Source organism: Mobula hypostoma, chromosome 1 (assembly GCF_963921235.1).
Source record: "Mobula hypostoma chromosome 1, sMobHyp1.1, whole genome shotgun sequence".
Lineage (NCBI taxonomy): Eukaryota > Metazoa > Chordata > Chondrichthyes > Myliobatiformes > Myliobatidae > Mobula > Mobula hypostoma.
This window is the reverse complement of record NC_086097.1, coordinates 249,477,542-249,499,762: the sequence shown is the minus strand read 5'-3', so window position 1 is coordinate 249,499,762 and position 22,221 is coordinate 249,477,542. Positions and strand designations below refer to the sequence as shown.

The 22,221-nt window shown below is 44.2% G+C and overlaps 1 protein-coding gene across 11 annotated transcripts in view; it reads left to right on the top strand.

Annotated features, from left to right (window-relative positions):
* Nucleotides 1-22,221, top strand: part of reck (reversion-inducing-cysteine-rich protein with kazal motifs) — a 206,482-nt gene that overhangs the window by 146,068 nt on the left and 38,193 nt on the right. For all 11 annotated transcript variants that reach the window (XM_063067016.1, XM_063066939.1, XM_063067008.1 and 8 more), the window contains 4 exons: nucleotides 2,448-2,588; nucleotides 6,596-6,784; nucleotides 10,906-11,028; nucleotides 13,857-14,028. In XM_063067016.1, coding sequence (XP_062923086.1) covers nucleotides 2,448-2,588; nucleotides 6,596-6,784; nucleotides 10,906-11,028; nucleotides 13,857-14,028 — 625 coding nt within the window. The remainder of the gene's footprint in view (nucleotides 1-2,447; nucleotides 2,589-6,595; nucleotides 6,785-10,905; nucleotides 11,029-13,856; nucleotides 14,029-22,221) is intronic.

The window sequence follows — 22,221 nt, the reverse complement described above, 5'->3', positions numbered from 1 at the left end:
TTGCTGCCTGCTCGTGACCCATGTAATATATTTCCTGTTGCCATGAATTTAATCTCTCTTCCTTTGTCCTGTTCTATTCCACTCGTCTTTATCATTGATGATCATACCACATGAGCTTGTTCTGAAGGTCCTGTACTACTATCTTAAATCAAGGCTGAACTCCTTCAGTCATTGCTGCCTGGTAGCAGAACTTACTCTTGCATTGAACAACTTCTTCAATTGCACCCAGTTCCTTCAAGTCAAAGTTAAAGTCAAGAGAACTTGCATGTGCCAAAGCTGTCAGACCCTATGTAGAATATGTGAATCAGTCCATGTTTCGGTTTCTTTAGCCACTACCCTATCTATTTCTCCACAATAGTGATGACTGTCCTCCTTTAAGATTCTGGTACGTGTTGTTATTTGCCTGAGCTACTCTGAAAGAATTTACTAAACTCATGACCTTGACCACTAAGATTAATTTGGGATTAATGTGGATTTTTCAATGAAAAGATTAACATTTGAGGAGCATTGGATGGCTCTGGCCAGTACTCACTGCAGTTTAGAAGAAAAAGGATGGGGGGTGGGGAGAATCTAATTGAAATTTACTGAATATTGAAAGGCTGTAAGAGATGGGACCTGGAGAGTTTGTCCGCCATTTTGTTGTCCCCCATTAATACCTCTCCAGCATTGTATTCCAGCGGTCCAATATTGACTCTTGCCTCTCTTTTACACTTTATGTATCTGAAAAATCTTTTGGTATCTGTAGAAGTTTTTGAGTGTTTTAGGTGGCAAACCAAATCTCCTCAAACTCTGAATGAAATATAGCCACTGTCTTGCCTTCTTTATAGCTGTATCGATATATTGGGACCAGGTTAGATCCTCAGAGATCTTGACACCCAGGAACTGAAATTGCTCACTCTCTCTGCTTCTGATCCCTCTGAGGATTGATTCATGTTCCCTCATCTTACCTTTCCTGAAGTCCAGAGTCCACAATTTGGTCTTACTGATGTTAAGTGCAAGGTTCTTGCTGCGACACCACTCAGTTAGCTGGCATATCTCACTCCTGTACGCCCTCTCGTCTCCATCTGAGATTCTGCCAACAGTGGCTGTATCATCAGCAAATTTATAGATGGCATTTGAGCTATGCCTAGTCCCACAGTCATGGATATAGAGAGGAGTAGAGCACACATACTTGAGTTGCACCAGTGATGATCGTCATCGGCAAGGAGCTATTACCAATCCGCACAGACTGCGGTCTCCTGGATCCAATTGCAGAGGGAGGTTCTGTAGCCTATCGATCAGGACTGTAGGGATGATAGAGCTATAGTCAACAAACAGCATCCTGACAAAGGTGTTTGTATTGTCCAGGTGATCTAGGACCTTAGGGATATAGGAGCAGAAATATGCCATTCAGTCCATTGAGTCTCCTCTGCCTAATCATGGCTAATTAATTATCCCTCCTAACCCCATTCTCCTGGCTTCTCCCCATAACCTTCAGCACCCTATTAATCACAAAGTTATTAATCTCCGCTTTAAATACACCCATTGACTCGGCCTCTGCATCTGTCAATGGAAATGCATTCTGCAGATTCATGACCTTCTGGCTCAAGAAATTCCTCCTCATCTCTGTTCTAAAGTTGCAAAGTAGAGTAATAGTTGTACCTTAAACATAACTTTATACAGGATATAATAAATACAAGAGATTCTGCAGATGCTGGAAATCCAGAGCAACACACACAAAATGCTGGAGGAACTCAGCAGGTCAGGCAGTTTCTATACTGAGGAATAAACAGTCAACATTTCGGGCCTAGACCCTTCAAAAGGACTCAAAAGTATGAAAGCGCTTATCCCTTAAAGTGGAAGAAGTGCTACGCCCACCTGTTCATCTTAAAATGAACGTAGTGTGCCGCGTTGTGGCACACCAGGCAGCATCTTACGAGGCTGAGTTGCTCGCTTGTTCAACCCAGCACCGATGAAAAGTGTGCAGGTGGCCAGCCGGATTTGAACCAAGGACTACTTGCCTCATAGTCCAGTGCTAATGCCACTAAACTGTTGGCAGCTAAACAGTAAACATTAAACAGCTCTCTGTCCTTGTGATGAGACCTTGGTGGTGGCAGGGTAGTCTCACAGTCTGTGTTGCACTTTATACAGGATGACATTTTAATTCTAATTTTCCAGTGATATATTTGAAAAATATTAGCTATATAGTGCTTGGAGTCACTCTCAAGTCATGAGTACCATTTATCACGTTAAAAATTGTGTTTTAATCATGGAACTGTTGTGATTTGATTTGTCCATCACGTACAAAATAACATGCTGGATGCCAAAATCCAGTTTCAACTGGTGCACTGATTTTGTGTTTGTGGGTAAATTTGGAATACTTCCAAGATTTAATCTTAATCTGTCAAATAGATGACAAAATTTGGTAGGTAATTCTCAGCCATTTTTCCATTACGTGTTTTTGACAGCTCCTAGTCCATTCCACAGTACTGTGGCAGAGGTGATACATCCATGTAATCCAAACGCCTGTCCCAACAACTATGTGTGTGAAGTAAATCGAAAGGGTTGCCAGGCTGGACAAGATTGTCTTCCCTATTTGTGTGTCCCAGGTGAGTAGTTCCAGTGAGAAAGGTAAAATGGTTCCTTTCTTCAGTTCTAGTTTTGGAAGATGACTCTCGTGTACAATGTCAATATCGCTAAAAAAACAAAGATATTGTCATTATCTAATGAATATTTATGGGAATTTTGTATGTCAATTATCTCCTGTACTTCATTGATTGCAGAGTACCTTGGGTTATGCTGAAGTTTAGTGCATGTAAATCTTCTGGACCTCCGTGCTATGCTGCTGTATGACTCTTTAACCTGTTGACCTAAGCTTTGAAAGCAGTGGCTTTGAAGAATGTCAAAGTATATTTGTGATCCTCTAAAATAGATTCAAGGCTCAAAGTAAATGTATTATTGAAGTACGTATATCACCATGTGCAACCCTGAGATTTATATTGTCACAAGCAATTTCAGTAAATTCAAGAAACACAATAGAATTAGTGAAAGATAGCATCAACAAACAATGTGCAAAACAACAAACTGCAAATACAGAAAGTGTTTGTGGGTACTACTTGGTCTGAGAAGAATGTAAATTAATTTTGAAAGGACATGAAAAGATATGTGGTTGGACTGTCAAGACGACCACATCAAAGACTATTGAACAAAATTACTGTGTGTGGGATTATGGTAATTTGCTGACATGGATTGAGAATTGATTCAGGGATTGAAATCAAGGGGTCAGTTTCAGTTATGGAGGCTGTGATTACTGGGGAGCCACAGGAATTGGGCAAACAGTGTCTTGATCATTCTTGCCAGAGTATTCGACTTTTATTTAGCACTACTCAACATCAATGGATTGCAATGAAGGTTCACCAGGTTGATTCCCAGGATATTAAAGGTGGTTCGTAGACAGGGTCTTTGTTCTCTTGAAGATAGAAAAATGAGCTCCCGATCTGGCAAAGCTGGCAGAGAGATTGTCAGGACTGACTGACTGACCAGCTGACTTGGATTAACAGTTTGAGGAGATTTGGTATGTTACCAAAGACTCTAGCAAATTTCTACAGATGTACCATGGAGAGCGTTCTGACTGACTGGTCTGGAGACTGAACAGTTGGATAAAAGAAATTTGCAAGTTCCTCATACTGATTTCAATTTGGGGCCTCCTTTCAAGATTTTCTGTTCAATGAGCAAACGTGCTTGATTAGAATGCTAGAATTTAGACTGCATACCGGTTTTCTTCCCCAAAGTCTCTGCGAAAATGAGCAAAGCAGAACTGAGCAAGACCATCCTAAAATCTGGCACTTTGCATGTGAATCCATTGGGATCATTTATTGTACAGGTTTCCCCCGCCATCCGAAGGTAGAGCGTTCCTATGAAACAGTTCGTAAGCCGAAATGTCGTAAAGCGAAGAAGCAATTACCATTTATTTATATGGGAAAATTTTGAGCATTCGCAGACCCAAAAATAACCTACCAAATCATGCCAAATAACACATAAAACCTAAAATAACAGTAACATATAGTAAAAGCAGGATTGATATGATAAATACACAGCCTATATAAAGTAGAAATACTTCTCTACAACAATTGCCTGCACAGATCTCCGTAGCGAAAATCTCACGCAAGCGCTGTTGGCATAAACGCGCTCTCCAGTAACCTTTAAACTATGAAGCTGCCAAATCTACCAAATAACACGTTAAAATACACAGCCTATATAAAGTAGAAATAATGTATGTACAGTGTAGTATCACTTACCGGAATTGGGAAGACATCAAGCACACTGATGATGGTGTGTTAGACTGAGTCGTTGCAGGCTGCGTGATGCAGTGGTCTCCACCCTCTGGGCCGCCGACCAGATACATTGCCGCAAAGCACGCAGGGGTAGCTGGGAGGCACACAGCAGATCGTTAAGAAAAAAGTCAAAATAAACGTGCTAATTAATTAGGTGCTGCCCAGCACGTAAATGTCGGCGCAGATCAGAGGGGATTGCCAATTGCATCGGCACTGACCGGGCCGACAATTACATGCTAGTCAGCACCTAATTAATTAGCATGTTTATTTCAGCTTTTTTCTTAAAGATATGCTGTGTGCCTCCTGGCTACCGCTGCATTCTCCACGAATCGGTACAGTACCTGTCCGGGGCCCGGGGGTTGGGGTGGTGGGACGCGGGGGTGTCATCTCATTGTCGATCAGGGCGGGCAGCTCATCTTCTCCTATGACTGCCTGCCTCGATGTCGAAGGTCGAGGTTCGTCATCTGCTGTGGCTGATGTGGAAGGCTTGCTTGACTGCTGAGCCTCGAGCATTTTTATATCATACAGTTCTTTGTAAGGACTCAAAACATCCTCCAAATATCCCCTAAACCTACGTACCCTTTCAAAATTAAAGTCGTACTTTATCATTGCAGCGAAAATCTCACGCAGTTGCTTCACTTTCTGCATTTGGTTGAATTCAGTTTGGATTGTTATTCTTTCCTCTTCCAATTGCATCAGCTCTTCATCTATCAGTTCTTGGTCATGGGATGCCAAAACCTCTTCAACATCATCTTCGTCAACTTCCACAAGCCAAACTCACTTTGTCCTTGCTTCGTTCACCATGATCGAAATGCTTAATTATGTCTAGTTTTACCGTAAGTGTAACACCCTTACGAGCTCTATCAGGCTTTTCCGACACCATAGAACTCATCTTGCAAACGGCTGCTCACAGGCTTGTGTTTAAGCAATGTCGTTCCGAATCCGGGGGCGAGCGGCTGCTCGGGGCGCGCTGCCTTTTATCGTGCGCTGCCTTTCTTCGTAACAGTGAAAACACCTTCTGAGAGCGAAAACAGGGTACTAATGTAGGTCTTTCGTAACAGTGAGGTTTCGTAAAGCGAACGTTCGAAAAGCGGGGGATACCTGTATTTGATGCTCCCGGTGCAGCCTCCTCTTCAGTAGTGAGACCTGACGCTGATTAGGGGACTGCTTTGTCGAGCATTTTTGCTCAGTTCGCTGACACAACCAGGCTCTCCTGGTGGCCAGCTATTTTAATTCCTCTTCCCATTCCTACACTGACATGTCCCTCTATGGCTTGTTCCACTACCACGTTGAGGCCAGACACAGATTGGAGGAGCAACACCTCATATTGCATTCTGGTCATCTCCATCTTGACATCGTCAACATTGATTTCCCTAACTTTGGTTAACTACTCACCTCTGTCTCTTCCTCTCCCCTTTCTTTTCCTTTATCTCTCTAGCCCCCTTAACCCTTCTGTTTTCCCTCCCCCACCCTGCCCATTACCTACACCTTCTTCCATCTGGTTCCCATGTTCTTTCCTATAATTCCATGGTCTACTGCCCTATCCTCTCTGATTTCATCTTCAGTCCTTTACCTCTTGCACCTATCATCTCCCAGCTTCTCACATCATTCACTTTCCCCACCTTCCAACCTATCCTGCTCACCGGGATTCACCGGTCACCCACCAGCTCACGTCTACGAAGGAGCTGGCTGAGTTTACAACCCTCTGTAGCTTTTTCCGATCCTGTGCATTGACTCCTCCGTACCGGATGATATGCAATCAATCAGAACGCTCGCCACAGTGCATCTGTAGAAATATGCCAGAGTCTTTGGTGACATACCAAGACTCCTCAAACTCTGAATGAGATGTGGTTGCTGGCGTGACTTCTTAGTAATTGCATCCGTATGTTTGGCCCAGAGATGTTGACACCCGGGACCTAGGTGCTGCTCACCCTTTCCACTGCTGACCCCTCGATGACTTCCCCTTCCTGAAGTCCACAATCAGTTTCTTGTGTATCATAACGTTAAGTACAAGGTTGTTGTTGGGACACCACTCGACCAGTTGTGGCTATCCCTCAAGGTCGAGGATGATGGTCTTCGTTCTGTTGATCTACTTATGGGCTCTCACGTGGCTTATCTCACTCCTGTTTGCCGCCGTCTCCTTTGCTGTGCTGTAACTGCTATAGGTTTCAGTATATTTTCAAATACAGCATCAAACAAGCTCTCATTTGAAATTTTAAGTTTATTTCATGAATGGTGTTTATTACTGTCTACATTAAATAGGGTGTTTTGCTTTGTTAAAGGATGCAAGCTGGGGGAAGCTTCGGATTTCCTGGTGCGGCAAGGCACCGTCATTCAGCTACCTGTCACGAGCGGAGAAATGGGTTGTTACAGAGTGTGCACGTGTGGCCCAAGTGGACGGCTGGAAAACTGTTTGGAGATGCCCTGTATTGATGTGCAAAAGACTTGCATAGTTGGAGGCCAGAGGAAAAGTATGTTTTTAAAAAAGTGTGTATTATTTAGTACTTGTAAAAAATATATATTAAGTATAAGCAAACAACAGGAATTCTGCAGATGCTGGAAATTCAAGCAACATACATCAAAGTTGCTGGTGAACGCAGCAGGCCAGGCAGCATCTATAGGAAGAGGCGCAGTCGACGTTTCAGGCTGAGACCCTTCGTCAGGACTAACTGAAGGAAGAGTGAGTAAGGGATTTGAAAGTTGGAGGGGGAGGGGGAGATGCAAAATGATAGGAGAAGACAGGAGGGGGAGGGATAGAGCCGAGAGCTGGACAGGTGATAGGCAGAAGGGGATACGAGAGGATCATGGGACAGGAGGTCCGGGAAGAAAGACGGGGGGGGGGGGTGACCCAGAGGATGGGCAAGAGGTATATTCAGAGGGACAGAGGGAGAAAAAGGAGAGTGAGAGAAAGAATGTGTGCATTAAAAAGAGTAACAGATGGGGTACGAGGGGGAGGTGGGGCCTAGCGGAAGTTAGAGAAGTCAATGTTCATGCCATCAGGTTGGAGGCTACCCAGACGGAATATAAGGTGTTGTTCCTCCAACCTGAGTGTGGCTTCATCTTTACAGTAGAGGAGGCCGTGGATAGACATGTCAGAATGGGAATGGGATGTGGAATTAAAATGTGTGGCCACTGGGAGATCCTGCTTTCTCTGGCGGACAGAGCGTAGATGTTCAGCAAAGCGGTCTCCCAGTCTGCGTCGGGTCTCACCAATATATAAAAGGCCACATCGGGAGCACCGGACGCAGTATATCACCCCAGTCGACTCACAGGTGAAGTGATGCCTCACCTGGAAGGACTGTTTGGGGCCCTGAATGGTGGTAAGGGAGGAAGTGTAAGGGCATGTGTAGCACTTGTTCCGCTTACACGGATAAGTGCCAGCAGGGAGATCAGTGGGGAGGGATGGGGGGGACGAATGGACAAGGGAGTTGTGTAGGGAGCGATCCCTGCGGAATGCAGAGAGAGGCGGGGAGGGAAAGATATGCTTAGTGGTGGGATCCCGTTGGAGGTGGCGGAAGTTACGGAGAATAATATGTTGGACCCGGAGGCTGGTGGGGTGGTAGGTGAGGACCAGGGGAACCCTATTCCTAGTGGGGTGGTGGGAGGATGGAGTGAGAGCAGATGTACGTGAAATGGGGGAGATGCATTTAAGAGCAGAGTTGATAGTGGAGGAAGGGAAGCCCCTTTCTTTAAAAAATGAAGACATCTCCCTCGTCCTAGAATGAAAAGCCTCATCCTGAGAGCAGATGCGGCGGAGACGGAGGAATTGCGAGAAGGGGATGGCGTTTTTGCAAGAGACAGGGTGAGAAGAGGAATAGTCCAGATAGTTGTGAGAGTCAGTAGGCTTATAGTAGACATCAGTGGATAAGCTGTCTCCAGAGACAGAGACAGAAAGATCTAGAAAGGGGAGGGAGGTGTCAGAAATGGACCAGGTAAACTTGAGGGCAGGGTGAAAGTTGGAGGCAAAGTTAATAAAGTCAACGAGTTCTGCATGCGTGCAGGAAGCAGCGCCAATGCAGTCGTCGATGTAGCGAAGGAAAAGTGGGGGACAGATACCAGAATAGGCACGGAACATAAGATTGTTCCACAAACCCAACAAAAAGGCAGGCATAGCTAGGACCCATACGGGTGCCCATAGCTACACCTTTAGTTTGGAGGAAATGGGAGGAGCAAAAGGAGAAATTATTAAGAGTAAGGACTAATTCTGCTAGACGGAGCAGAGTGGTGGTAGAGGGGAACTGATTAGGTCTGGAATCCAAAAAGAAGCGTAGAGCTTTGAGACCTTCCTGATGGGGGATGGAAGTATATAAGGACTGGACATCCAAGGTGAAAATAAAGCGGTGGGGGCCAGGGAACTTAAAATCATCGAAAAGTTTAAGAGCGTGAGAAGTGTCATGAACATAGGTCGGAAGGGATTGAACAAGGGGTGATAAAACAGTGTCGAGGTATGTTGGTGAGACCCGACGCAGACTGGGAGACCGCTTTGCTGAACATCTACGCTCTGTCCGCCAGAGAAAGCAGGATCTCCCAGTGGCCACACATTTTAATTCCACATCCCATTCCCATTCTGACATGTCTATCCACGGCCTCCTCTACTGTAAAGATGAAGCCACACTCAGGTTGGAGGAACAACACCTTATATTCCATCTGGGTAGCCTCCAACCTGATGGCATGAACATTGACTTCTCTAACTTCCGCTAGGCCCCACCTCCCCCTCGTACCCCATCTGTTACTCTTTTTAATGCACACATTCTTTCTCTCACTCTCCTTTTTCTCCCTCTGTCCCTCTGAATATACCTCTTGCCCATCCTCTGGGTCACCCCCCCCCCCCGTCTTTCTTCCCGGACCTCCTGTCCCATGATCCTCTCGTATCCCCTTTTGCCTATCACCTGTCCAGCTCTTGGCTCCATCCCTCCCCCTCCTGTCTTCTCCTATCATTTTGCATCTCCCCCTCCCCCTCCAGCTTACTCACTCTTCCTTCAGTTAGTCCTGACGAAGGGTCTCGGCCTGAAACGTCGACTGCGCCTCTTCCTATAGATGCTGCCTGGCCTGCTGCGTTCACCAGCAACTTTGATGTATGTTATTAAGTATAAGCCTTGTGATTTTGAAATATTACATTAATTTCCTCGGGATTAATAAATAGCTTTTGACCTGGGACTTGTTAAGCTCAAGCACTCCCAGCAAGCTGGACTGAAGTTATGAATGTCCATGTTACTTTTACGATTTATTTTGTGAACAGCACTAACCAGTATTTCTCTTGCTTCTAAACTACAGTATCAGAGTCTGCTTTATGTATAATTCCAATGGAAAAGAATGAAAATTTAAACCGTTGATTTGGACGTTGATGGCATTTAACCAATTTGCTGTTTTTAAATTGTATTCAGATGCTTGAAGAGTATTTGTTAAAGTTTCATAATTTCCACAAACTGCTACAAAATTCTACCACCTCCTTCCTTTCAGCATTTTGAACATAGGCCATAGAGCATTATGTCACAGTACAGGCCCTTTGGCCTACAATGTTGTGCTAATCTTAATTAAAGGTCAGTCTAATTCTTCCCTCCTGCATAACCCTTCATTTTTCCATCATGCATTGCCTATCCCAGAGTTTCTTAAATGCCGGTAATGTACCCGCCTCTACCACCATCCCTGGCAGGGCATTCCATGCATCCACCACTCGGTGTTTAAAAAAACACTTGTCCTGGGCAAAAGTTGCTGGCTGTCCATTTGATCTGTGCCTCTTATTATCTTATACACCTTTATCAAGTCACCTCTCAACCTCATTTGCTCCAAAGAGTGAGCTTGAGCTCACTCGTCTTTGCTCAGAAGACATGCTCTCTAGTCCTAGTAGAGTCCTGGTAAACTTCCTCTGCACAATCTCTAAAGCATCCACATCCTTCTCATAATGAGCTGACCAGAACTGAACACAATGTTCCAGGTGTGGTCTAACTTGGGTTTTATAGAACTGCAACATTACCTCATGGCTCATGAAATCAAATCCCCAAGCTGTCAAGGCCAACACACCATACACATTCTTAACAACCTTATCAACTGTATTGATAGGATTTCTCATTTGCAACTCTCTGGTCTACTCTTTCATCCCTTCCAACCACCCTCTGTCAGATGGTAAATCCCCAGGCAACTGCAGGCCTTGTGGCGTCTTTTCCCTTGCCGTCATTTAGCTATTGCTTTTCCGGATAGCACAAATGAGATACTAATTCTAAAAACTAATTCTAAACTTATTATTGAAGGGTAGAATTTTGATCAGCACAAATAAAAACTTGCTGCTGTTCAGTCAGTGCCTTGGGATATAAGACATAGTATGTTAGACAGGAGCTTGGATTAGATCGGGTATGATGAGCTGTAGAAGAGTCATCAACCTCAAATATCAATTCTTTTCTCTGTACAGATACTAACTACCTGACTTGCCAAATATTTCCAGCATTTTCTTACTTTGTTTTATTCCAAGTTTCCTGTACCTGCAAATTTGCTTCTTGATTATAGTTTGTAAATGATCCCTTTGAAGTTCTTGTTGATTGAAACGTCAAGCTTTTTCTGAACATATTAATCCTCTTTTTGTTCCTGTATCCCGCAGGCCATGGGACATCTTTTAAAGTGGACTGCAACACGTGCTCATGTTTTGCAGGGGTGCTGATCTGTTCAAACCGTCAGTGTTTGACTGAATACAGTTCTCTAATTGATCGGACAATGTTCACAGGTCAGAATTTAATACAGTACTATGCAGAAGTCTGAGGCATGGTTGTACAACTAGGGTGCCTAAGAGCTTAGCACAGTTTGTTTGTTTGTTATGTGCCATTTTGTATGATGTAGGCAATCGCGGTCTTTCCATGACCATGATTGTTCTTGGCAAATTTTTCTACAGAAGTGGTTTGCCATTGCTGCCTTCTGGGCAGTATCTTTACAAGATGGGTGACCCCAGCCGTTATCAATACTCTTCAGAGATTGTTTGCCTGGTATCAGTGGTTATATAACCAGGATGTGATGTGTACCAGCTGCTCACATGACCATCCAGCACCTGCTCCCATGGTTTCACGTGACCCAGATCAGGGGCTACACCTTGCCCAAGGGTGACCTGCAGGCCAGCAGAGGGAAGTAGTACCTTACATCTCCTTTGGTAGAGATGTATCTCCACCCCGTCACCTAATTTTTCACAGCACTGTAGCAATTTTATGTATTACGCTGTACTGCCTCAACAAAAAAACAAGAACAAGTTTCATGATGTACGTAAGTGATGATAAACCTGAATCTGATACGGGTCTCTGGTGTGGACTAAGAGTGGGAAGGGGGCAGACGGATGGGAATTATGTTTGGGAAAAGGGGAAGGGAGAGGGGAGGGAGTGGGAAGCACCAGAGAGACATTTTGTAATCATCAATAAACCAATTCTTTGGAATCAAATGACCTTACCTGGTTTCTCAGGGTTGGGTGTGTCTGCACCCACACCACCACCTGCCCCTGGCACTCCTTCTCTACTACCTGTCTCACACCCCTTCCGCGGCACTCCACCCTCACTATTCCCAATATCCTATGCTCCCACCAGATTTATAAACTCGCTCTCCGCTCCATGTTGACAAATACAGTACTGTGCAAAAGTCTTAGGCTTTCTAGCTATGTACAGTATATGTGTCTAAGACTTCTGAACAATGCTATATGTATAGCATGCTTTCTGAAAATGAAGGTTGTAGAACAAAATTCTTAATTACTCATACAGGGATCTCTTGGGGAAATTTAAATGCTGGATTCAAATCTTTCTAACTTTCCACAGTGGAAGAAGCAACCAGCTTGATGCCAGCACACATTACAGAATCAGGTTCAAGGTTAAGTTTTGGCCGAGACCCTTCGTCAGTCCGAGTGAAGGGTTTCAGTCTGAAACGTTGATGGTTTGCTCTTTTCCAAAGATGCTGCCTGACCTGCTGAGTTCCTCCAGTGTTTTGGGTGTATTCCTGCAGATCTCCAGCACCTGCAGACTGTCTCATGTCAACCATACAGACATATAGCTAAACGAAACATTATTCCTCTGGGGCCAAGGCGCAAAACACAGTCATACAGTCACACACAGCACATATAGTTACAATCCATACAGTCACACACAGCACATATAGTTACAATCCATACAGTCACACACAGCACATATAGTTACAATCCATACAGTCACACACAGCGCACATAGTTACAATCCATAGTCACACACAGCACATATAGTTACAATCCATACAGTCACACACAGCACATATAGTTACAATCCATACAGTCACACACAGCACATATAGTTACAATCCATACAGTCACACACAGCACATATAGTTACAATCCGGTACATACAGTCACAAAACAGTATCAACACAACTCCGTGAGTGACATGGCCTGAATATTGACATGTTGACATAAAGTGTGAGGTGCCGGTTTATGTAAGACAAGGTAGTATTACTGGCACTATTATAATAAAACAGACAATTGTATAAAACAGCAGCAATAAGAGATGAAAAGTGACCAATGCAGGATGAGAGTTTGGGAGTGGGGGAGGAGGGGGCAGGGCATTCAGACAGGGTGTACAAGAGTGCTGGGTGGCAGCAGGGTGCAAGTTAAGTCCAGCAGCCTGGGAAAGAAGCTGTTACACAGCCTGAAAGTTCTGATTCTTGTGCTGCGTTACCTCCTGCCTAACGGCAAGACGTCACAGAGATTGTGGGAAGGATGGGAGGGGTTTTTGGCATTGATGTCGGCGTTGCGTATGCAGTGCTTTTGATACATGTCCTGAATGGGGGATGGAGAGCGACCCCGGTGATGTTTGCTGCGGTCCTCACTATACATTGCAGGGTCTTGTGCTGCATTGCAATTTCATACCAGATGGTGGTGCATTCAGAGTCAGAGCACGGCACACTGATGGGCCTGAGCACTAACAACTGAAATGAGATTCGCAGCACTGCTGTTTCTTCCAGAGTCTGTAATTTAAAAGCACTTGGTAAATCCAATGGATCATCATGATGTGTAAGGCAAAGTCTCCCCAATTCCAACCAGGATTCTTTAAATCATTGACATTTACTTACCAGCACATTTGCCAAAGGCAGGAATATTATCTTGTCTACCCCAATAAGAGCATTTTGTCCATTAACCTTCTTAACTCAAAGAAGTATAATCCCAGTTTCTCTTGTCCTGCCAAAAGGAGCCATAAATAGAAGCTAGTTAAAGACATTTGCCTTGTTATATTTGCAAGTATTAAGCCACCAGGCTCAAGGACAGCTTCTATCCCAGTGTAATCAGACCCTTAGATGGACCTCTTCTATGATGAGGTGTATTCTCGGCCTCACAATCCACTTTGTTATAACCTTGCACTTTGGATCTTAAACTGGATATTTTAGACCCCAGTTCAAGATTTTAGCTAAGTTAACTTGCATGACTGAAAACTGGGTGATAGATTTTATAACAATGAACAGAAAGAAAATGCTAATCTGTTTATTTTGTGCTGTGAATGAATGTGATTTTCAGTATGAATATTCCCAAGTAAATTATTCATCCCTTGTCTTCTATAGGTCTACCATGTAATTGTGCTGACCAGTTCGTTCCTGTTTGTGCCCACAATGGACGTACTTACCCAAGTGCCTGTATCGCACGATGTGTTGGATTGCAGGATAGTCAGTTTGAATTTGGATCCTGTGCATCCAAAGACCCGTGCATCTCTCATCGATGTTCCAAAAGTCAAAGGTGCCAATGTTTTTATGTTCAAATATATTTCACTCTTCAGAGAAAGTGGGTATGGATCTTAACAGTTACAGATTGGTATGGGTTTATCATTTTGCACTGCCTGCCTATTATGAATAATATAGGTCTTTGTGCTCAGTATCAGCTACCAGACTTGTGCTTCATAATCGTCAGTCATCGGACTTCTTGGTGCTAATGCTGCACTTTTCTGATCTGTTGTCATCAGCTAACTGGATGGGATTAGATTTATTAAACACATGTACATCGAAGCATTCGGTGGAATGTGTCATTTTAACGTCAACAACCAGCACGGTTTGAGGGGTGTGCTGGGGGCAGTCCGCAGGTGTCGCCGTGCTTCCAGCGCCAGCGTAGCAATCGCACAATTTTCAGCTCAACAACATACAAAAAGACACACGCAACAGCAGCAGGACAAACACCTTCTTACCTCTTCTCCAGGCCAGGACACCATGATCTCCGGAATAGTTGCTCTCACAGTATTACCTGGCTGTCCCAATGACACAGGTATCTGCAGTAATAAACAAATGAAGTCCCTCGATCTGGGCATGCAGACACAAAGATTTAGTACCTCAGTTCTTTTCCGTGGGCCTAGCAACGCTGCGTATCACAGTCTGTAAACAGAAAAGGAGTGCATTCTTCCTCACTTCTATTTTGCTTTGAAGTCAGTCAGAGCAACTTGGCAATACTAGCCTCCTTCCTCCTTTTCTGTTTCATTCTTCAATTTATTTTTGACATTGTTAGGGAAAACATTAACATTCTCACATTATTCCTACTTCCCCTCACTCCCCCACCATCCCATCTTCTTTTCCTCCCCTAGATTCACCTATCACCCACCAACTTGTGCTCCACTCCTCCACCTTTTTATTTTGGCTTCTGCCCTATTACTTTCAAGTCTGATGAAGGGTCTTAGCCCAAAGTATTGATATTAATTTCCCTCTGCAGCAGTTACTTGAAAGCAAACCAAAACAGCTGAGAGAATGAGTATTGGAGTATTGAACACTGTATGATGCGCTTCCAAAATAATTAAGCTCCAAAATCTAAGAAGTACCATTTAAATAGCTGTGGTGTGTTCTTCGACCCAGAGTCTCCCAGGGAACTATATCTGCGTGAAGTGCATCCAGCTACAGCTCCTTGAAGACCGCGTTAGGGATCTGGAGCAGCAGATGGATGGCCTACGGCTTGTACGGGAGAGCGAGGATATAATTGATCAAAGTTACAGGGAAGTAGTCACACCGAAGTTGCAGGAGGTGAGTAGCTGGGTGACTGTCAGGAGAAATGGAAATAGGCAGTTAGAGCGGAGTACCCCTGTGGCCATTCCCCTCAAAAAAGAAGTATACCACTTTGGATGCTTTTGTGGGGGATGACCTCCCAGGAAAATGCCACGGGGACTTGGTTACAGGCACCGAGCATGGGACCGTGGTGCAGAAAGGAAAGAGCGAGAACAAAGGGGTGGTAGTGATAGGGGACTCGATAGTGAGGGGAACAGACAGGAGATTTTGTAGACGCGAATGGGACACCCGGATAGTATGTCGCCTCCCAGGTACCAGGGTCAGGGATGTCTCAGATCGTGTTCACAAAATTTTGGAGCGGGAGAGGGAGCAGCCAGTTGTCTTGATACGTATTGGTACCAATAACATAGGAAGGAAAAGCAAAGAGGTCCTGGAACGAGAATTTAGAGACCTAGGTAGAAAGCTGAGAAACAGAACCTCCCAGGTAGTAATTTCTGGATTGCTACCAGTGCCACACGCCAGTGAGGGTAGAAACAGGATGATTTGGCAGATAATTGCGTGGCTGAGAAGCTGGTGCAGGGGGCAGGGCTTCAGGTTCTTGGATAACTGGGATCTCTTCTGGGGGAGGTATGACCTGTTCAGAAGTGATGGGTTGCACCCGAACCCGAGGGTTTAAGCTAACTTGGCAGTGGGGTGGGAACTGGAGTGAAGGGACTCAGATTAGGACGGATGATAAAAAAGTAAAGATAGCGTGCAGTCAGACTGTCAGGAAAGGCAGGCAGGTGATGGGACTTAGTTGCAGCCAACAGGCTGAGTATCAATTCATTAGGGATGCAGAGTCAGAAAGGATAGCAAATATGATACTCAAGGTGTTGTACCTAAATGTGCGTAGTATGAGAAATAAGGTGGATGATCTTGTTGCAATATTACAGATTGCCAGGAATGATGTTGTGGCCATCACTGAATCGCGGCTGAAGGATGGTTGTAGTTGGGAGCTGAATGTCCAAGGTTAAACATTTTATTGGAGGGATAGGAAGGTAGGCAGAGGGGGTGGTGTGGCTTTACTGGTAAAGAATGACATCAAGTCAGTAGAAAGATGTGACGTAGGATCGAAAGATGTTGAATTCTTGTGGGTTGAGTTAAGAAACTGCAAGGGTAAAAGGACGTTAATGACAGTTATCTACAGGTCTCCCAACAGTGACTGGGAGGTTGCCCACAGGTTACAACAGGAAATAGAAAAGGCTAGTCAAAATGGCAATGTTATGGTAGTCATGGGAAATTTTCGGAAAATTAGGTTGGTAATGGATCTCAAGAGAGTGAGTTTGTTGAATGCCTAAGAGGTGGATTTTTAGAGCAGTTTGTCGTTGAGCCTACGAGGGGATCAGCTGTACTGGATTGGGTATTATGTAATGAACCAGAGGCGATTAGGGAGCTTAAAGTAAAAGAACCCTTAGGAAAGAGTGATCACAATATGATTGTGTTCAACATGAAATTTGATGAGGGAGAAAGTAAAGTCTGATGTAGCAGTATTTCAGTGGAGTAAGGGAAATTACAGTGGTATGAGAGAGGAGTTGGCCAAAGTAAATTGGAAGGAGCTGTTGGCAGGGATGTCAGCAGAGCAGTAATGGTGTGCGTTTCTTGGAAAAATGAGGAAGGTGCAGGACATGAGTATTCCAAAAATGAAGAAATACTCAAATGGTAAAATAGTACAACCATGGCTAACAAAGGAAGTCAAAGCTATTGTAAAAGCAAAACAAAAGGACATACAACAAAGCAAAAATTAGTGGGCAGATAAAGGATTGGGAAGTTTTTAAAACCTACAGAGAGCAACTAAAAAATCATTAGAAGGGAACAGATGAAATATGAAAGCAAGCTAACAAATAATATCGAAGTGGAATGTTTTTTCAAGTATATTAGAAATGAAAGAGAGATGAGAGTGGATCTTGGACTGTTAGAAAATGAGACAGGAGAAATAATAATGGGGGACAGGAACATGGGTGATGAACTACAGTCTGTAAATGAGTATTTTACGTCAGTCTTCACTGTGGAAGACACTAGCAGTATGCCTGATGTGTGTGAAGGAAGAAAAGTTGGTGCAGTTAGTTACAATAGAGAAGGTGCTCAAAAAGCTGAAAGACCTAAAGGTACATAAGTCACCTGGACCAGAGGAACTGCACCCTAGGGTTCTAAAAGAGATAGCGTTAGAGATTGTGGTGGCACTAGAAGTGATCTTTCAAAAAATCATTGGACTCTGGCACGGTGCCAGAGGACTGGAAAATTGCAAATTTTACACCACTATTAAAGAAATGAGAAAGGCAGCAGAAAGGAAATTATAGACCAGTTAGCCTGACCTCAATGGTTGGGAAGATGTTAGAGTCAATTGTGATGGAGGTGACGGAGTACTTGGTGACACAGGACAAGATAGTACAAAGTCAGCATGGTTTCCTTCAGGGAGAATCCTGCCTGATGAATCTGTTGGAATTCTTTGAGGAGATTACAAGTGGGATAGATAAAGGGGAAGCAATGGATGTTGAATATTTGGATTTTCAGAAGGCCTGTGACAAGGTGTCACGCATGAGGCTGCTTTCCAAGTTAAGAGCCCATGGTATTACAGCAGGGATGTCAAACTACCGGCCCGCGGGATGATTTGGGGAGAAAAAATGTATATTCATGACTATTTATTATGTATCTGTACGGCAGCCACTCTCTCTCCCACCGCTGTCTGTGCTGCCTGCTGCGCCAGCAGCTTGCTGTGTGTACTTAGAAAACAATAGGCGGCAGTTAACCACCCGCCGTGCATAAACAACTACCAACCCCGCACTGAAGACCACGGGGGCCCCACTTACATCGTCAGACAACACACAGAGTACTCAGGTAAGTAACACCTGTAGCAAGGCTGAGACTATTTGCTGCTGTGGTTCAAATAGAAAAGAAAAGTTGACATCGAAGGTTGGATATTCAATGATATTTGGAAAGATCTTTTTTTCTTCTGTGAGGTCAACGGCAAACCTGTGTGTCTGATATGCTGGCAACAAGTGACTGTGGCAAAAGAATACAATATCAAACGACACTGAGATGTCACACGGAGAAAAACATGACAAGTACGCAGGACGATTCAGAATGCAAAAGGTAAATGAGCTTGAAGCAGCTCTGAAAAAACAGCAATCAGTGTTCACCAAAAGTCGAGAGACTCATGATGGAGCTGTCAAGGCCAGCTATATTATTGCCAACAAAATAGCTGCTGCACCAAAGCCATACTCAGAGGGAGAATTCATCAAAGCATGCATGCTGACGGCGGCTGAGCTGGTATGCCCTGAGAAGAGACAGACTTTTGGTAATATCAGCTTGTCAAGAAATACTGTGGCAGAGAGAATCGGGGACCTTGCAGGAGATTTGAACAGTCAACTAAAAGACAAAGTGAAGTCATTTATTGCCTTCTCTATTGCAATTGATGAGAGCACCAACATGGCTGATGTAGCTCAATTGGGAATATTTTTTCGTGGTGTTGATGCATCTTTGACCGTCACCGAGGAGTTTGTGGAGATGGTGCCCATGACAAACACCACAACGGCAAACGACGTTTTCTCCAGCCTCGTCGAGGCCTTGGACAGACTGGGGATTGACTGGAGTCACACTGTCAGCGTGGTCGTGAAAAAGACAGGTGTTGTTGCGAAACTCAGAGAGAAAGTTCCGACAGAGAATCCAGAGCAGAAATTCTGGATTTTTTATTGTATTATACACCAAGAGGCGTTATGTAGCAGGAGCCTGAAAATGGACTATGTCATGGATGTAGTAATCAAAACAGTTAATTTATTAGAGCCAAGGGATTCAACCATCGGCAATTTGACACTCTTTTGTCCGAAAATAATATTGGGCACGGCCTACCCTACCACACTGAAGTCCGCTGGTTGAGCAGAGGGATTGTGCTCAAACGTTTTTTTCAATTACGTGCGGAAATTGGACTATTCATGAACGAGAAAGGGAAGTCAGTGGCAGAGTTGGATGACCCAGACTGGCTTCATGATCTGGCATTTTTGGTGGATATAACAGAGCACTTATATGTACTTAATGTTAACATGCAAGGCTGCAACAAACTTGTTACGGAATACTACGACAGCATTCTTGCCTTTCAAATTAAATTAGGCCTGTGAGAGATGCAACTACCCTGGAACAACCCAGCTCATTTCCCCTCTTTGCAGTCTGTGCGTGTCACTGATGGGAATAATGACAACATGGACAGGTACAAGGTCAAAATATCACAGCTGAAAAGTGAGTTTCAGAATCGTTTCCAAGTCTTCACTCAGCTTGAGAAGGAATTCTCACTATTTTGCTCGCCGTTTGCTGTCAACACAGCATCAGATGTGCTGGAGGAACTCCAAATGGAACTAATTGAAATTCAGTGTAACTCGGCTTGGAAATATAAATTTGAGACTGTGGGTCTGGACTCATTCTATCAATACCTGGGACCGATGTACCCCAAGATGACAGACTTTGTCTCAAAGAACCTTTGCATGTTCGGGACAACATATCTCTGTGAGTAGGCGTTCTCCATAATGAACATTAACAAATCCAAACTGTGCTCGCAGCTGACACACAGACATCTAAATGATATGAAAATCATAGCTGCCCAGAAACTGGTCCCTGATGTTGGCAGGCTGGTTAAAGCCAAGAGATGTCAGGTGTCTGGAAGCAGCAAGTGAAAAATGAGTGACACTGGTCAATGCACTGCGACATGTAAGCAAAATGCATTATGAAATATTCAGTGTCATAATATTGTGATTCATTTTCTGACTATTCTATTATAGTAAATATGGTCACTTAAATAAAAATTAGAGGCTAACTGTGTTCACTGTCTGGGTTTGATTGCTGGAAGCAGGCTAATAAAAATTAGGTGCAATTGTGTAGCCTACATTTACAATTTGTTTCGTTAGGTCTACATTTGTGTCTGCTAATGTTCGATTTCAAATGGTTTATTAATGGAAAGGGTGTGGCTCCCAAAACAATCTTAGCCAAAATAGCATAGTTTTTTCTCTCTCTCATCACAACTTTCTTGTAGCCTACGACTGTAAGTTAATACCAATCATAAAAATAAAGCAAAACACTTTGTAGTTATAGCAGAGACTGAGACACATGAGAGCAGGTTGAAAAAACAAAGGCAACGAAAGCTGTGGGAGCATGCGCGCGCACAACTGATCCGGCCCGCATGAAGTCGCATTTTGCCCAATCCGACCCGTGACCTAAAATGAGTTTGACACCCCTGTATTACAGGAAAGTTACTAACATGGTAACACAAGGATGATTCCAGGAATGAAAGGGTTATCATACGAGGAACATTTGATTGGTCTGGGTCTGTACTCGCTGGAATTCAGAAGGATGAGGGGCGATCTCATTGAAACCTATCGAATGTTGAAAGGCCTAGACAGAGTAGATGTGGAAAGGATGATTCCCATGGTGGGGGAGTCTAGGTTAAGAGGGCATAGCCACAGGATAGAGGGGTGCCCTTTCAACACAGATATGCAGACATTTTTCTTTAGCCAGATGGTAGTGAATTTGTGGAATTTGTTGCCACATGCAGCTGTGGAGGCCAGGTTGTTGGGTGTATTTAAGGCAGAGATTGATAGGTTCTTGATTGGACATGGCATCAAAGGTTACAGGGAGAAGGCCAGGAACTGGGGTTGAGGAGGAGATTTAAAAAAAAACGGATCAGCCATGATTGAATGGTGGAGCAGACTTGATGGGCCAGATGGCCTGATTTTGTTCCTATGTCTTATGGTGTTATTGTCCGTTCAATCCTTTATTACGAAACCAGCAAAGACGAGTGACCTTATCGCTATAAAAAAACTAACAAAACCAAATTACTGATATAACAAAATTAACGAAATAACAAAGTTAGCAATCTCAACTATACAATAGTTCTGATTAGCGTAACTGAGCAAAGTTAGTGTTCCAACTATCTGTCAACAAAAAAAAATCACCCCCTTTCAGAACTAGACTAAACTCACCTAAGACGGAGTGAAGATGTAACTGTACTGTACTTATTTGCTCCAGCACACCTCCACCCACGTGACAAATTATCCATAATAAATGCACAATAGCAAATAAAATATGGACAGTCAGAAAATAGATACGTCTCATGTGTTCGTCCATCATTGACGTCGATGAGGACCTCGATACCATTATGATGGTGTCGAGACTAGCGCGTGATTTTGATTTAAGTGAGGGAGAGTTGCGCAGTGTTGGCCTCACTCTCTCTTCCCAATTCCCATATGGATCCAGTGGCAAGACAGAGCTGAGATAGCTAGAGATGGGACTAGGCGCAGTGGATGACCAGGACGTCTTCTGTGTCTTGTCCTGCTCTACACGTTCCATGCCGCTTGCAGAGACCGCCTTCTTGACTGTTGGACCTTCCATTGGTCTCGTCCGCTCAATCCGCTGGAGTCTGTCTTCACATGCTGGGATAGGCAACTCCCTATCTCACCGAGGGTTTGAGACCCGTCGGCTACCCTCACCTGGTTTAGCCGGCTTGTCGAGGCCGTTGCCCGGGGTGTGGCCGCTGTCGCATGCAAACAGCTACGGGCAGCCACAGGTGAGAGCTGAGTGCCAGGTGGGGACCAAAGGTGGACTAACCGCCTTGAAAAGGACACAACATGTTCCCCCACCAAAGGTGTTACCCCTCCCTGACACCCCTACACGTCTCATACACCCTTCATAGATGTTGCTTGATCCAGTCCATAACACCAGGGCAGAATTAGGCCATTTGGCCCGTCTGCTTTAACATTCTAACATTTTTTTTTATCCCTCTCAACCCTATTTTCCCGCCTTCTTCCTGAACTGAAAGGTTGACTATTTTCGAAGTGGAGAGAAAATACAAAAACCTAAGGCGCAAAGGGACTTGGAAGTCCTTATGCGGATTTCCTAAAGGTTAATTTGCAGGTTGAGTCTGTGGTGA